We start from the raw sequence: 14,828 nt of genomic DNA, 5'->3' as shown, positions 1-14,828 counted from the left end.
GCAAGAGGGTTTGGAGCTGTCTGGGAAGAAGTGACTTGGTTCCGAAACCTCATTTAGCAGCACCTGGAGCTGGCACACCATTGCCCCAGGGCCTATATCTTTTGGATGTCTCCAAATGTAACACTGTTTTCTTTAACTGACTGCACATGTAGGATAACCACCTTCTTGCCCAGAACTATAAATAGAGCTATTTTTCAGCTTTTCCTTTTATATAAATATGATCATGTTGACCTCTTTTGCTTTGCTAGTAAAACAATTAACAAAAGCGTGTGAATTCATGAGTCCTCAGGAACATCATTTCAATTAGTCACTAAATGGCAGACACTTTGGCCTCTAACACCCCAATTTTCAGAAGATACTCTATAATGTTCTTACCCCATAAATAACAGGATCGAAGCACTAGTTACACACATATAGCACTCATATTTATTTTTTGGACAGCTACAACTAAATTTGAGAGTACTCTAAGTAATTTCATGTGCTCAATAGAGTATTTCTGAGAAACGGTGTCTAGTCTATGAAAATAGACTTTATTATTCACATGAAATTGAAAGCTCCAGATATATTAAACCACTTTTGTCCCATTATTCATATGAACCAGAACCCTTGATCAGGCAATAAAATAACTGCTCTGGCCACTTGGATTTGAACTAGCCATGTAGCAAATGATAGTCTTTTGGCCTGAAAAATATGAATGACCATTCCTAAGCATTCTATTACTAACTGAAGTAATCACAGGGGACCAAGCTAAATCACAGTGCTGAGAGAGAGAGAGAGAGAGAGAGAGAGAGAGAGAGAGAGAGAGAGAAGAGAAGAGAAGAGAAGAGAAGAGAAGAGAAGAGAAGAGAAGAGAAGAGAAGAGAGAGAAGAGAGAAGAGAGAAGAGAGAGAGAAGAGAGAAGAGAGAGAGAAAAAATTTTTGTTAAACAATGCTTAAAAGAATGAAAAAGTACTTAAACAAAGATAACAATAAAGCATGGGCCTGAATCCCTTCCTACTTATAGCCCAACCTATTGCATACGCTAATAGACATACCACTTAGGAAGAAAATAAGGACATGATAATGAATGAGATTAAGAGTCCTGCCTTAACTTTATACTCTCTCTCTATTTTTTAAAATTCTGCTGGGTTCAATTAGGGAGAATTAAAACCAATCACTGAAATTTAAAATAAGTTTTTAGAAAGCAAATAGAGCATGTAGATAAAGTCAAATAAAGAATTGCATAAAATGCAGTCCGAATTTGACTTAATGTTGTTTTTGACATTCTGATCCAAAAAAATTTTTGAATTTTTCTCCAAAGACAGAAGACTCATAGCAGAAAGGACTATGACTAAATGTGGAAAACAAAAGAATTATTTTTTATATAATCCACTATCTATCTATCTATCTCTCTCTCTCTCTCTCTCTCTCTCTCTCTCTCTCTCACACACACACACACACACACACACACACACACACACACACACACCTCTCTTTACCTAACTCAGAATTCAAACTATAGCCCTTCCACTAGGCCTCATGATGTTAATTTGTGTTTAGAGCAACACATCAATGACTAAGCCAGGCCCACTTCACACCTGGTGCTGAAGTAGGGAGGGTCTGCTGTCGGAGCTTTGTGAATATGCACAACTCCACCACAATAGATTGTCATCCTTAGGCCACAGCCAGGAGGATGACTTGACTTTGAGAACCACAGTCCCCACTATGTGTTAGCACTCCACAGGACAGACTTCATGAGCTCACGGCTAGTTTCCACAGTGCTGCAGGGAGACAGAAAGATACCTTCTCACAGCCAATTCTTACATTATTCATGGTAATAGGAAACAGACCAGCAGGCACAGCTAGAATCCACAGAAAAATCTCAAATTTCCTTTTGTTAGTTCTCCCCCGCCACACCAACCCCAGTGTTTTTAAAGCTGATAACTGAAGTAACCACTCTGAGAACGCTGGCAGTTTTAAAAGTTAGTACCTGTTAATGTTTAATATTTTCTAATGGATTTTTGTTGCCCTTAAAGAAATGCCAGTAATAGAAAAACAATTCAATGAGAGCCACTTCTCTTCCTTACTTTAAATCAAACTTCAATGAATACTGAACCTTCCAGAGGAATTTTTTCCACTAATTTTCTCTATCCTCAAATACACCAAATCAATAAATGCTTTGTCCTCATTTACAGTTAAAATGATTTTTAATGTCCCATGGCCATTGATAAATAGTAATAATACCTATTCCTAAACCTGGAGAACTTGCCTTTAAAGGGTGCTTGGGGGCAGGGGGGTGGAGGTGGGAGGAGGAGAGAAAGCCCTAAAGTGGGCAAAACAGAAAGAAAAAGCAGTGTCCTACATAATGCATAGCCTAAGCGGCTCTGAATAATAGAGCTAATTATAATTTGCAACCCCCAAACCTGCTGAGTATGCCTGCTGAAGTACTATCAATTGAATGAAAATTAGTATATCCCATCCAAACGACAGGCTATTTACTCAAACAAGTCACTCCAATTCCGTGAAGGGGATTATTCTTTAAAGCATGTCAAGTATTTAAATTTCACCATATATCTACAATTCACCAATTAACAGTTCTGGAGTCATTAGCAGGACAAAAATGCAACCTTTCTAATGAGTTAAACAGTGCTCATTTCTGCTTTAACAGGTGGGAAATTTGGTTGAGATTTTACTGTTTAATTCATGGGGACCGAAATCTTACAAAGAGGCACCAGTTAAGCCATCCATACACCCACCCTAAACACAATGTAAAAATATCTCCGTTTCTTGATCCTCATTATTTTCATATGAACTGGAATTGTATAGGCTGATAAAAATCCATACCTTGAGCCACACAATAGAAAGGTAAACAGTATTGAAATGAAGGCACAGAGAAGTTTATTTTTGGTGTAATTTCATTTTCAAGGATGTCTTGATGGAGGTGTTTGAATAGCAAAGATTTCCTATTTAATAAGCCTGGGATCTCACTTTAATTCCCATAATTACTCTGTTACTCATCTTTTTCACTGGGACGTTATACTTCACATTTTACTAAGAAGAAAACATGTTTATTTCATATGTCAAAAGTAAAGTTGTAATTCCACCTGCCTTGAAAGCAATAAAGACCTGTGGACTTGACAAATTTAAGGTGAGGAACAGACCCCATATCTAAAGGGGACCACTTTCTAGAGACACTGAAAATTCCATGTTGGACCATGTAAATGCAAACTAGATGTCTAAATCATTATTCAAAACAAGTTAAACACTTTCCCAAATTGGGCAAGAAGAGAAGTAGTTGGGAGGAAACAAGGAATTTCCATCTGTAAAAGAAAATACAGCGTCACTAGAATTCTTCCTTCAAGAGTATATTTGCCCCTAAAAGACAAGATAATCCAGCTAATGACAAGTATGTAGAGCTCACCTTTGCACACCAACATGAACTGTGAGTAACTTAGAAAACTGTACTCAAAACAGTCCAGTATTTCACCTGTGCACTGGCAACAGATATTTTGAATAGTTCAATTGTATATTTAAAAAAAAATGTTGTAAAACGAATAAGAAAACACCTTCTTGTCAAAATGATAAGAGAACTTCCATTCCACCATGGGGGTGGTGGTGGTGGGGGGGGGCTGGGATGGGTGGAGGACCTTCGAAAGACAGGTGAGAGGTGAATACAGGTCTATAATTCATATGACTAATTCTTATGAAAAGGGCAGCATGTAACTCTGGAAGTCCTATACATTTCCTGGGAGACTTTCTTGCCTACTATGAATGGCATAATAATCTGGATGTATTTGATGTTGACTAACACGATGACTTCTACTATCCCAGTAAATGAGACAGGTTTAGAAAATACCGCCAGAATTTTTGTTTTACAATAGTGGAATCTTAAAAGAGAATTATAAAACAATCCTACAATAGTAATGCACACTCCATAGATTTGCGTCATTTCAAATGGTGCTTACCTGCTTTTTCACAGAACGACTACTCATGATTTTCTCTACCACTGGGCCTTCTGCATCAACAGATTCCTAAAACATAAAGAGGCGTGAATCAATTCAAATGGAAAACATTTTGTCCTATAATACAAAAATAAGAAATCATTTGTTCCCCTTTGCCACTACCTCCCTACCCTTTAAACCATAGTAGAAAGTTACCAGTGGAAAATATGACTGAAAAGAACAAAAATTTCACCCTACAGAAAGGAAAAAGGAAGAGCTGTGCTTGTTACTTCATGATTATGTGGCTTAATTACATGGACTAGCATGGGTTCCACAAGCCAGAGAGCATTCAGAAACTCCAGCTGCCAAGAGAAAATAATCTCTGCATGACAGCAGTCAAAAATATAACTTTTCTTCATCTATACCCATGGGGTAAATATACTCATCATTCTGTTATCGTAGGCAGCTTTTATCTATGGAGGTCACATAAAACCTCATACAACAACTTAACATAGCACAGATTACCAAATAAGTAAAACATAAAACTGCATTTAATATACTTTTCAATGGCTACCAGCAGTTTGTTAACTAAAGTACAGTAACAGTAAGAAAAGAGCATTACTTTTTTAAAAAGTCTTTAAAATAATCAATCCTACATTACTATCCATATTTTATACTAACTATTTTATCCATCATTTACATTGCACAGAGAATAAAGCGTGCCCTGCTGGGTACTACAAGGCAGTAATTTCATAAAGGGGTTCTTACAGTGCCGAACAGCAGGAGACGAGCTCAAGTGGTTTATTAAAGTCCCAGAAGCCACAGCACTGAATTCTCAGAGGTAAATTCAGCCGCCTCATATTCTAGCTCTGATTCTTCCTCAACATAGACCATTAATTCTCCAAAATTGTGTCAAATTACATATCACAGGCTTGTATAAAAATAAATTTCAGTGAACAGAGCTTTTTAAAAGACCCTGCTAAACAACTAATTTCCCATAACACATTAGCCAACATTAGATGAATGTTCCCCTGCTGAAAGTCCGATGCTTCCACGGAACTTCTCTGATTCCAGCTATAAAATGTGCAGTCCATCTTGTAACATGCAGATTCAAGTCACACAAATCTGGCTGCTGACCTGCTGCTCTGACTGTGAAGTGTTGGAGGGGGAGTCTCTCCCAGCAGCATCTGCATCATCTGCCTCCTCATCAGAAATCTTGAACTCCAAGTCTTCAGTGTATCGCTTTCTCTTCACCTGCCTGCTAGACCGTCTCTTCTAAAACAAAACCCCAACAAAGAGGGTTTTAAAAAGCAATCATGGATGTTCTTTAACATGGCTCAGAATGGTAAGATACATTACTTTAAAAAAAAATAGTAAAGAAAAACCAATAACTCCTCTAAGTCAAGCAAAAAGACCATTGTGGCAATAAGTATAAGAGAAATGGGGGAAGGGGGGGGGATCCGAAGTCCTGGGACACCTGTCCTTCAGCCACTCCCATGTCCATGCCCTTCAACAGGAAAAAAAACGGAAGTAACAAATCTTGTTTGTTCATCCAAAGTGATAGCCACACTGGAGCTGGAAAATGGGTCCTATGGGTTCATTACAATATTTTCTCTACTTTTGTGTGACTAAAAATGTTTTATACAAAAAAGTGAACGTGTTAGAGAATACTCTGAAAATTACGAAGTTCTATTCATATACTGTTATACTATTATCCAAGGTACTCCAATATATATCTCAGAAAGCCATTTAAATAAAAACTTTTTGCATTTTCATTTTGGTCCTAAAAGAAATAATCTGAACTTTTTGAAGAGATGAAAGGTTGAGTGGCAAAATTCACAATGGACTAAGAAAAGTAATCTGAATTTTTTAAATTAATTTTTCACCTTGGTTAAAATTTAAAACATTGGTAATAGCTAACAGTCAATACAATCATTGGCAAAATGAGTAGTCTCATACTCCTGTGGTCAAAACAACCCAGCTCAGCTTTTGCAGAACACCATGGTCATATCTACTCATTTTTAAAATATGCCAACCCTTCCAATAAGCTACAAAACTTATCTTGGGAATATCTGCAAGATAAATTGTTAAGTTAAAGTTAAAACAAGCTACACAACAATAAGAAGTTTATGTTTCTATTTAAGATAAATTTTAAAGATGTTTATCTATTTGGGTATGTGGATCATCAATACACTACAAAACAAAGGGAATACATCTCTATGCCTCAATAAATGTGCATCTCTATGCCTCAATAAATGTTCGATAAAAAATGAATTATGTATATGCTTTCAATACAACCACCAAAACAAAAACAAAAACAAAACCCCAAAACACAATTGTTAGGAGGTATTAATTCTGAAGAAAGAAGTAAATGGACCAGGGGGAAGTTTACATTTTAATTTTGGTCCTAAAAGAAACATTCTGAAAATTTTTGAAGAGATAAAGGGTTGAATGGCAAATCCATAATGAATGACCATAAAAAGTAATTTTACTTTTCCTAAAAAGGAAAATTTGTAAATCTTTTTTGCACTTTTTTGTCAAAATCATTCTATGTCGACTTTTAATGAGAATATTTTCTTGTTATTGTTGTTTATTTGTTTTGGTACTAAGGATTGAACCCAGGGAGCTACATCCCCAATCTTTTTTGTTTTATTTTGAGACACAGTCTTACTAAATCGCTGAAGGTTTTGCTAAATTGCTGAGGCTGGCAATCAAAACTTGCAATCCTCCTGACTCAGCCTCCTAAGTCACTATGCCCATCTACAAATAGTGTTTTATAAGTTAAAAATGGTGAGGAAAAAGTTTTTCATTAATAAGTATATGTGGAAAAAAAATCTAAGATTAAAAATGACACATGTTGGGGTGGGGATATAGCTCAGCAGTTTTTGCAAGGACCCAAGTTCAAAGCACAGGACGGTGCACACAGAAAAACCAAACCCCCAAAAACCAAAGCAAAGCATATCCAAGTTTCAAACTGCTAATGAACACAATAATATTATAACCTAGAGACTAAGTTGACACTAAGACTTTTAAAGAGCCTCGTGAATCTTAAAGTTGGGACAGTAAGGCAGAAAGAGGCAAAATATCCATCACGTACCACTATGATCCCACCGCATGACTGACTTAACCTTATCAAGTTTGTGCTCTCCCTGCTCTTGGAAATGGATTTGAAACAGTTTACAATGCCAGCTTAGTATAACATAAGTATCCAATGGATAAGACTCCCACCTCCCAGCTCTACACACTCATGGCAGCAGAGGTACAAAGCAGTTTTCGTGAGACCATGTGGGTAAGGTTTTACTAACAGACTTTCTAGTGGCCTCGACCAGGGGGAATAGTGACTTGGACCAGAGCTTTCTCTAGGAATCTTCCTCTCCAAGGACAGATCTTCTGTGTTTCCTGGAAGAGTCGATACTGTGGAGCTTTCACAGAAACCTGTGGAGGTTCTGCCTCCTGGACCCTTTCCCACATCACAGGAGACAGTTTGTTTGATCTCCTGAGCCCTAGAGCTCAGTGTTCCTTATTGAACTGGCCCTAACTCTAACGTGGCCTTGGATGAGTAATTTTGTGGATCTCAGTTTCCTGGTCTGTAGAATGGGGTTAATGATAGTAACTACCCCATACAAATGCTGCGAAGACACATAAGGGAATTTATTCAAAGCCTTGTGAAATGCAATTAGTAGGTTTAAAGCCATCATTAATCAGTTCGAGCTTTCCAAAGAAAAATGTCCCAGTTACCTTGTAAAGCTTCCCTTCTCTCTTTCCAAAGCTGACCTACTTACTCCTGCTCTCAGGCCCAATTTACCATCCCTTACTTCTGGACTGTCAATCTCTTTAAGACATAAAAGGCTATTATGAAGAACAATGTTTTAATTTTGTGAAACTTAGCATAATGTCTGTATTTCATCTGATATATCAGTTTAACTAAATTGAAATGGATTAATTTATATTTCCATCTTTTTACCATTACTGTAAGGAGGGCTGTACTACTAATGATCCGTCTGTAATGTTTTACCAGGTTTCCATGCTTGAGGCCACACTGTCATAGTATTCTTCCAGCATAAGTAACTGAATAAGGTTGGACAGGGTCTAAGACAAACCTACTTCACATTTAATCCCACTCTGATTATTTTTTTAAAAAAGAAGTTCCACTACAATAAGACAGGGAGCTCTTTTTTTAAAAAAGAAAGAAATGTATGTATTGGTGAATATAATTTTTATAATGTAAGTTCTTCCATGTCAACTTTGTGATATAAAACTGAAATAGTGATCAATTTAAATTAATTGTAAGTAGCTACAAAGTCACTTCTTAAGTGCTATTAAAAGAAAAAAAAACAAAATACAATTAGAAGTCAATTTTCTGAAATTTTTAAATGTGACATGGTTTCTTTCTATGTAATAAGTGATCTTCCCTTTTTTCTCCACCCCCCCCCCATTTTTTTGGTGGCATTGGGGATAGAACTCAGGGGAATTTTACCACTGAGCTACATTCCCAGTCCTTTTTATTATTATAGCACTAGGTTGCTGAGGGTCTTGCTAAGTTGCTGAGGTTAGCCTCAAATCTGCAATTCTGCCTCAGGCCCCCAAGTCGCCAGGATTACATGGATGCACCATGGTGTTCATAATAACTGATCTTAAGGTCATTTATTTGGGGTTTCATGGTCCCTTTTATAATTTCCCAATATAAGATTAAAATTGTTAATTATGTAACATGTTTCTATTATGGTCTGTTAAACTATTATCTGAAAGATTTTTGTGAATCTAAATGAAATGTAAGATTTGTACTTAAACCTAAACTCAAAATTTGAGTTGATATTAAAATAATATATCAACTTTTTAAACTTGGATTGCTTTAGAACAGACAGTTTAAACAGGTATACTGAATAGAAGATTTAAATGTTTCTATGATCTGTTTTAATACCTTGTGAACAATTATACATTAGTTAAAATTTTCATGAAATTTACTTTTAAAAATCAAGAATTAACTTTAGATTCTTCATACATGTGTCACAGGAAGAAAATAAATAAAGCAGTCAACATCACATCCTGTGTGACAAGACACCAGGAAAGCACAGCCTTCAAGAGTCAGATCTCTTCATGTGGCTGCGTATATTAGCTCTTGAACCTGTAACAGTTATGCACTGTAGCCAATCAGAAAGCAAGCACTGAAGTTCATTTCAATTGATTATTATTTTTGTGTAACTGAAATGAGGAAGGAAAATAAACCCCAAACTAGTATTTTATGAAATCCAAGTCTGAATTAATACAAATAGACTGTTTCAAAATGGCAACAATATTTTTTAAAGAAAAACAGAATTTCCTTGAATTGTATGAATAAATCTTCTGAATGTTGTCCGATTACTACTGTCACAGAGGTCCTAGCAAATACAAAGCAGGAAAAAACAGCCTTGAGAATAAAAATAAAATTAAAAATCACTAAAATACTTTTCATAAAAACTCTTTAAGCAATTAAAAAAAAAAGGTATCTACTTACCTTCCTGGTATCTTCCCTCTGACATAATAAAATGAAATCACATAATAAACCCATACCACAAAAACATCCATACACATTCTCTCTCCATTTCTCTCTCTTCTGGGTGCTTAGCTTAGGCCACAATTACAACTATTAAGGAGATACACTCAACAAAAAAACATACCCTATAAACACACCACACAAAATAGGCATAAATAGCCCTGAAATTCTTTAGAATAGAGCTACATATTTTGAATATTTTGCTTCTAATTGGTAGGGATGCAGGTGAAAGTCCTGAGTGTGCACTAAATGATAAGAGGAAGTCCAGTAAGCTCCTCGGGGCTGGCTTCCCACTCCAGTGGGAATCCTCAGTAACCGCTCCCTGATAACTCAGATGTCATTCACACAAGTCACATTCCCAGCCATCCTAGAGGACCAAACTGGCATGCTTCCAGGGAACCTAACAAGGAAATAATTTTTAACTGTCACGTGTAAGAAGCCCTCTCAGTCCAATCAGCGAAGGCAGCGTGCTTTATACAGAGGAACCCAAATTCCTAATGTTTTTTTCAGGGCTAGCTTTTTAATTCATTCCTACAAAACTCTCCCAAAGTTGAGAGACTCTATCACTGGACAAGTCTGTAGAACTGCCATTTGGAAAATCACTTGTTCAAAGAAAGTTTAGTATTATACAAATATATCTCATCTCTGACCATCAGATGTCAGAAACCTTCAGACAAGCTACAAATTATACCTTGGTTTTTTATTCTGCAAAATAAAAAGGGACAGGGGCTGGGGATATAGCACAGTGGTAGAGTGATAGCCGAGCATGTGTGAGGCCCTGGGTTCAATCCCCAGCACCAATAAACAAACAAATAAGCAAACAAGGTTCAACAAAATTTAAAAATCTGAATGAAGCTGTAAATGAACCAGTGTTAACACACACACACACGTCAAGATATAAATCTACAGCAATAAAGGAAGGATGTTTATTATGAAGCCAAAGATGGCAAAATGCAACAGCTCTGGTCAGGAGTTCTTTCTCGTGTTGACCCCCAGCTCTCATCACTATGGATATAATGTTCCAGACAACAATAAAGACATCTGACAAGCACCTCTGTAACAAAGCTGGGGAGGGCTAGCGTACTTCATACGTGGCTAAAGTTACCACGATAAATCACAGAGGCTCAGGGACAGCATATTGGTATTACCTGAACACCTGGATCTTCGTCTTCCTCAGGAGGAGGAGATGGCGGGGGCGTTTTGTCTAAGTCTGAATTTTCAGAACCTTCTGTTTTTCCCTTGTTGACCTTTTTCTTCAAAGCACTGGCTTCTGAATCAGGTTTCTTATTACTAGAATTCAAAGCAGATCACTCAGTGTTCATTTCTTAATGCAGTTCTCCTGCATGTCCCATGCCCTTCCGTGGCCCACACCCAACATCCCAAAAGGATCGACGACAGGTGATAAGTCAATGCATGTTGGCCCGTAACAGCTGAATGGCACTCTCAAATAAATTTTTACAGTAAATCTCACTGATAACCTTTAGCAAGTTTCTGACCTAATTAAGGTAAAACTGCATGCAAAAATCCCTCACACCACACTGTATAATAGTTCATTTGTTCCAAATGCCTGTCAATACACGAGGCTGTAATAAACAATCAGACTAAAACGTAGTTTTGTTATCAAGTTTTTAAAGCATAAAACACTTTTGTTTGTAACTGTCAAAAAAAAAAAAAATACAACATATCTCCTTGTCTCTTTCAGGTAGTTTTACATACTCCTAGTTAAGTCCTTTTTTGACCAGTACTACCTAAGTGTACTTTTATACCACCCAGTTACATTTCTATCCAATTTATGATATTTTATGGATAAAAACATATAGCAATCTCCTGAAACATGCAATTTTACTTAATGCTGTGTTTTTAGTAAGTTTTATTTTTATACTAAGCATTTTTGAGATAATCTTATCCTTTATTCTATGGTGCTAGGAATTGGATCCAGAGCCTCTGTATACTAGGCAAGCCCTCTACCACTGAACTACAATCTCATCCCCACAATTCGTGTTTTTTTCAAAAGCTGTGTCTCTGAAACACACAAAAAAACACAGCAAATCGACCCCAATAATTAAAGCACATGTTCCAAAGTATGTTGCTGACAAACATTAATAGGATTTGAATGTTACATGAGAAAGATACATAAATAAACTCTAAGAAAAAATGTTTTTTTAAATTTTATCTTCACCTCTAGATCCCTTATGGACATTTGGTTTGAATGTACACTTGATGCTACTTTCAATTTCCAAACCAGCTCCAAGATTTTCTACAGATTATCATTTAGTATACAACACTGAAAATAATTCAACCTCATAATAATTGTTTTACTATTTCTAAGGATTCTCAAACCACCATTAATTCTAAAAATAAAAGATATATTTTTAAAAAACTAAATTTCTTTATTGAAGATTGTAAATTTCCAGAATAGTGTGCTGACAGAATGCATTAAACATCATGTTTTTAACCTCAGCCTCTACAAAAGGAAGAAGCCAAGGGATCTATAAGCTCTTATTTGAGTAAAGCATGTCTCATGCAAAATATTTCAAAAGTACTATTAATATAAAAATGCATCCAGCACATACCTAAAATGTGTTTCTCGACTAATGATTTGATCATCTTAAACTAGTCATTTTTAAATACTCAGCTTATTTTTATTTTGTTAACATTTTAGCATAGTAAATAGCCACATAAGAGATAACTTAAAACAATTAAGGATTGCAGCAAACAGCAGTTAGCTTAAGAGTTCATTCTATTAAAAAAAAAAAAAGGTAATGTCCTTAAAACTTTAAGTCACCAAAAGATCTGCAGAAAGCATAATATTTTTTAAATTAAAAAAAAATTCATACAACAGTTCCTCATCCAACTGTCCTAGTGTTTACGCTACACATGGACAGAAGTCTCCCCTACTATGAGGCTCCATTTCCAGCATTTATTTCCGCTCTAACTGCCACAAATTATACAATACTACAGCTGAACACTGGGCCCCTTTCCTTTCATCTGCACGCCAAGAGCAATCAGATTACCCTGGTAACCAGCGGTCACATGACCAGCACCTGCTCTTTTGGCTGGATGCCACTGACTAAAGCCATCTGCTTCCCTCAATCAGCTTTCAAACATTCTCAACACCTGCGCTGCAGTGTTTTGTGGTTTCTTTTATCAAATCAGTGCAAAACTGCTTCCAAAACTTTACATATTTCTCAAATTTGTTTAAATCAGAGGTAGGCCTGTCAAAGAGTTGAACCACAGCCAGGTAAAGTGAGCTGGCAGCTAGTTTTCCACGGTGACCTCTCTCTACCAGGGCGAAGTACACACAGTGGGGTTGCCGGGCCCTGCCTGCACTGTCCTACAGGAGCAAAAGGCTTACTGTCTGGAAGCCGCCCAGAGCCCAGGTTTGAGGAAACATCTATTTGCTGGAGGAGAGAAGTGCTAATGATTTTCCATCTGCCCTTCCCAAGAATGAACTATATGGAACTTCCAAGATGGCTGAAAGTCAGGAAGGACCTCTCCAAGTGCTTAGACAAAAAGCCTGCAGCCAAGGGAAGCACTTACCCCAGATCTGATTATTCAAAGACTGCAGACTCATTAGGCCTTGCACCATTAATGTTCAGAAAGAGCATTTCCATGCCTCGACATACAAATCAACACCCTAAAACGTCAAAAGGCTACAAAATCTTCAGTATCCACCCAAACACACTACAATCCAGAACAAAACTGTTATTTATGCTAAACTGCCTTTGTTACTATTTTGCAATAAGCCAATGTGAGTTTTCAACCAAGTGTTCCTGAGCCACAGTTTCCTGATGTATAAAACAAAGTTAATAATTGTTTCTTCCTCCATCTTTGTTATGTGGTTTAAATGAGATAGTGGGAAAAAGCTCAAGTAGCACCGGGCACAGATGGTTAACATTTACTCACATCTGGAAGACAACCAGCCACATCTGAGAAGGATTCGCTGTGGCTGAGACCCACCTGGGCCAAATCAACTGCAGGAACTTATAGATGGGACCCCACTTGTACTGAGGATAACTTTATCTAAGCATCATAAATTTCCTAATCTCCAGGTAAAAGAACAAACAAGCAAAGAGAACCACAGACTGCCCTTCCCCAAGCCCACTACCACTGCTTTAATCCAGACAGCTGCCATTCTGCACCAAAAGACTACAGCTTCTCTCTACCTTATCACCTTTATGAGCCATGTGAAGGGCTACACAGCATCCAACTGGTAGAAAAAAGACAGTCCATATTCAGAGTCATTATTTAAATGTATTAAGCTTCAAAATTGGTCTTTTGTAATGTCAGGGCCAAAATATACATTCTTCTCCAAATTATTATAGAAGCTTGAATGTACAAAGAGGGCGGCTCTTTCAGTTGCAGGTTGAGAATATTGTTAATAAAACAATATTCCATTAAACCAACACTGAAATGCTGAGGATGAGGCCACTGAGCTGTCAAGCACAGACATAGAACCTCGTGTGCCTCCAACAGCTGCAGTGATGTCTACTCCCAGGGCTGAGCCACAGCTGGCTGCCATACAGCAACCTCTGAGTGGGATCACAAGAAAAAGGGGGCATGTTTTTGACAATGTGGAAATTGTCAAAAATCTGGCCCTGAATGGCACCAGTCCTGAATAAATCGTATCTGCCTCTCCTGAACCTGCTCTACCTTCTGCATTCCCAGCTTAGCCTCATAGTAATAAACACCCACCACCACTCACAAATCCATCTCTAAAAGTCACCAGATTGACTGGCTGAAATGAAACTCTGACTGGATCATTCTGCTTAAATGCAGTCCCCTACATATCACAACAGAGATTCTCAGTACTAGTGTGCAATGGCCTCTGCGATTTTTACAACTGAACACTGCCTTTATTTTCATAGGCTAGTCTCTTACCCCTTATTCTCCAGGCATACAGAACCATTCCTAAAATACATATCTCCTTTCCTACCTCCACGTGTGTTCCAGTCTACTCACCTGCAAAACTTGGATTGCACACCACTCATTTCAAGAAGCATTTTCTGGACTTGAATCTACCTGCACACCACATGCTATACCCCATACATGGAGTATTTACAATACACAAAATCTGTTGTCAACACTATAATGTATTAAACTCAAAACACTCTGTTTATGTTCATTGTCAACTATCCTGTAAGATCCAGAGAGGAACTGTCCTGTTCATCGCATACCGAATGCCTGCTCAGATATGTAAGTTCTCTACTTAATTAGACAGTACAAGAAATAGCAATAACAGTAAACAAGTACACTACATAGCCTTTATTGGGCAGGCATTACTCTTCAGTGATTTCCTTATTAAGTCATTAAAACAAAATAAAATGCCCCGTACAGCTTCTCTCTTTATGATGAGATACCTACGAAGCTCAGAT

The 14,828-nt window shown here is 37.2% G+C and overlaps 1 protein-coding gene across 3 annotated transcripts in view; it reads right to left on the bottom strand.

Moving 5' to 3' along the window:
* The window catches only part of Chd7 (chromodomain helicase DNA binding protein 7), a 184,066-nt gene that overhangs the window by 57,302 nt on the left and 111,936 nt on the right, over nucleotides 1-14,828 (bottom strand). For all 3 annotated transcript variants that reach the window (XM_026390793.2, XM_026390794.2, XM_077801441.1), the window contains exons 4-6: nucleotides 10,602-10,743; nucleotides 5,058-5,195; nucleotides 3,945-4,010 (exon numbers count right to left, since the gene is read on the bottom strand). In XM_026390793.2, coding sequence (XP_026246578.2) covers nucleotides 3,945-4,010; nucleotides 5,058-5,195; nucleotides 10,602-10,743 — 346 coding nt within the window. The remainder of the gene's footprint in view (nucleotides 1-3,944; nucleotides 4,011-5,057; nucleotides 5,196-10,601; nucleotides 10,744-14,828) is intronic.

Source organism: Urocitellus parryii, chromosome 7 (assembly GCF_045843805.1).
Source record: "Urocitellus parryii isolate mUroPar1 chromosome 7, mUroPar1.hap1, whole genome shotgun sequence".
Classification (NCBI taxonomy): domain Eukaryota; kingdom Metazoa; phylum Chordata; class Mammalia; order Rodentia; family Sciuridae; genus Urocitellus; species Urocitellus parryii.
The sequence above is the reverse complement of the archived record's forward strand: the minus strand, read 5'-3'. Positions and strand labels throughout refer to the sequence as shown.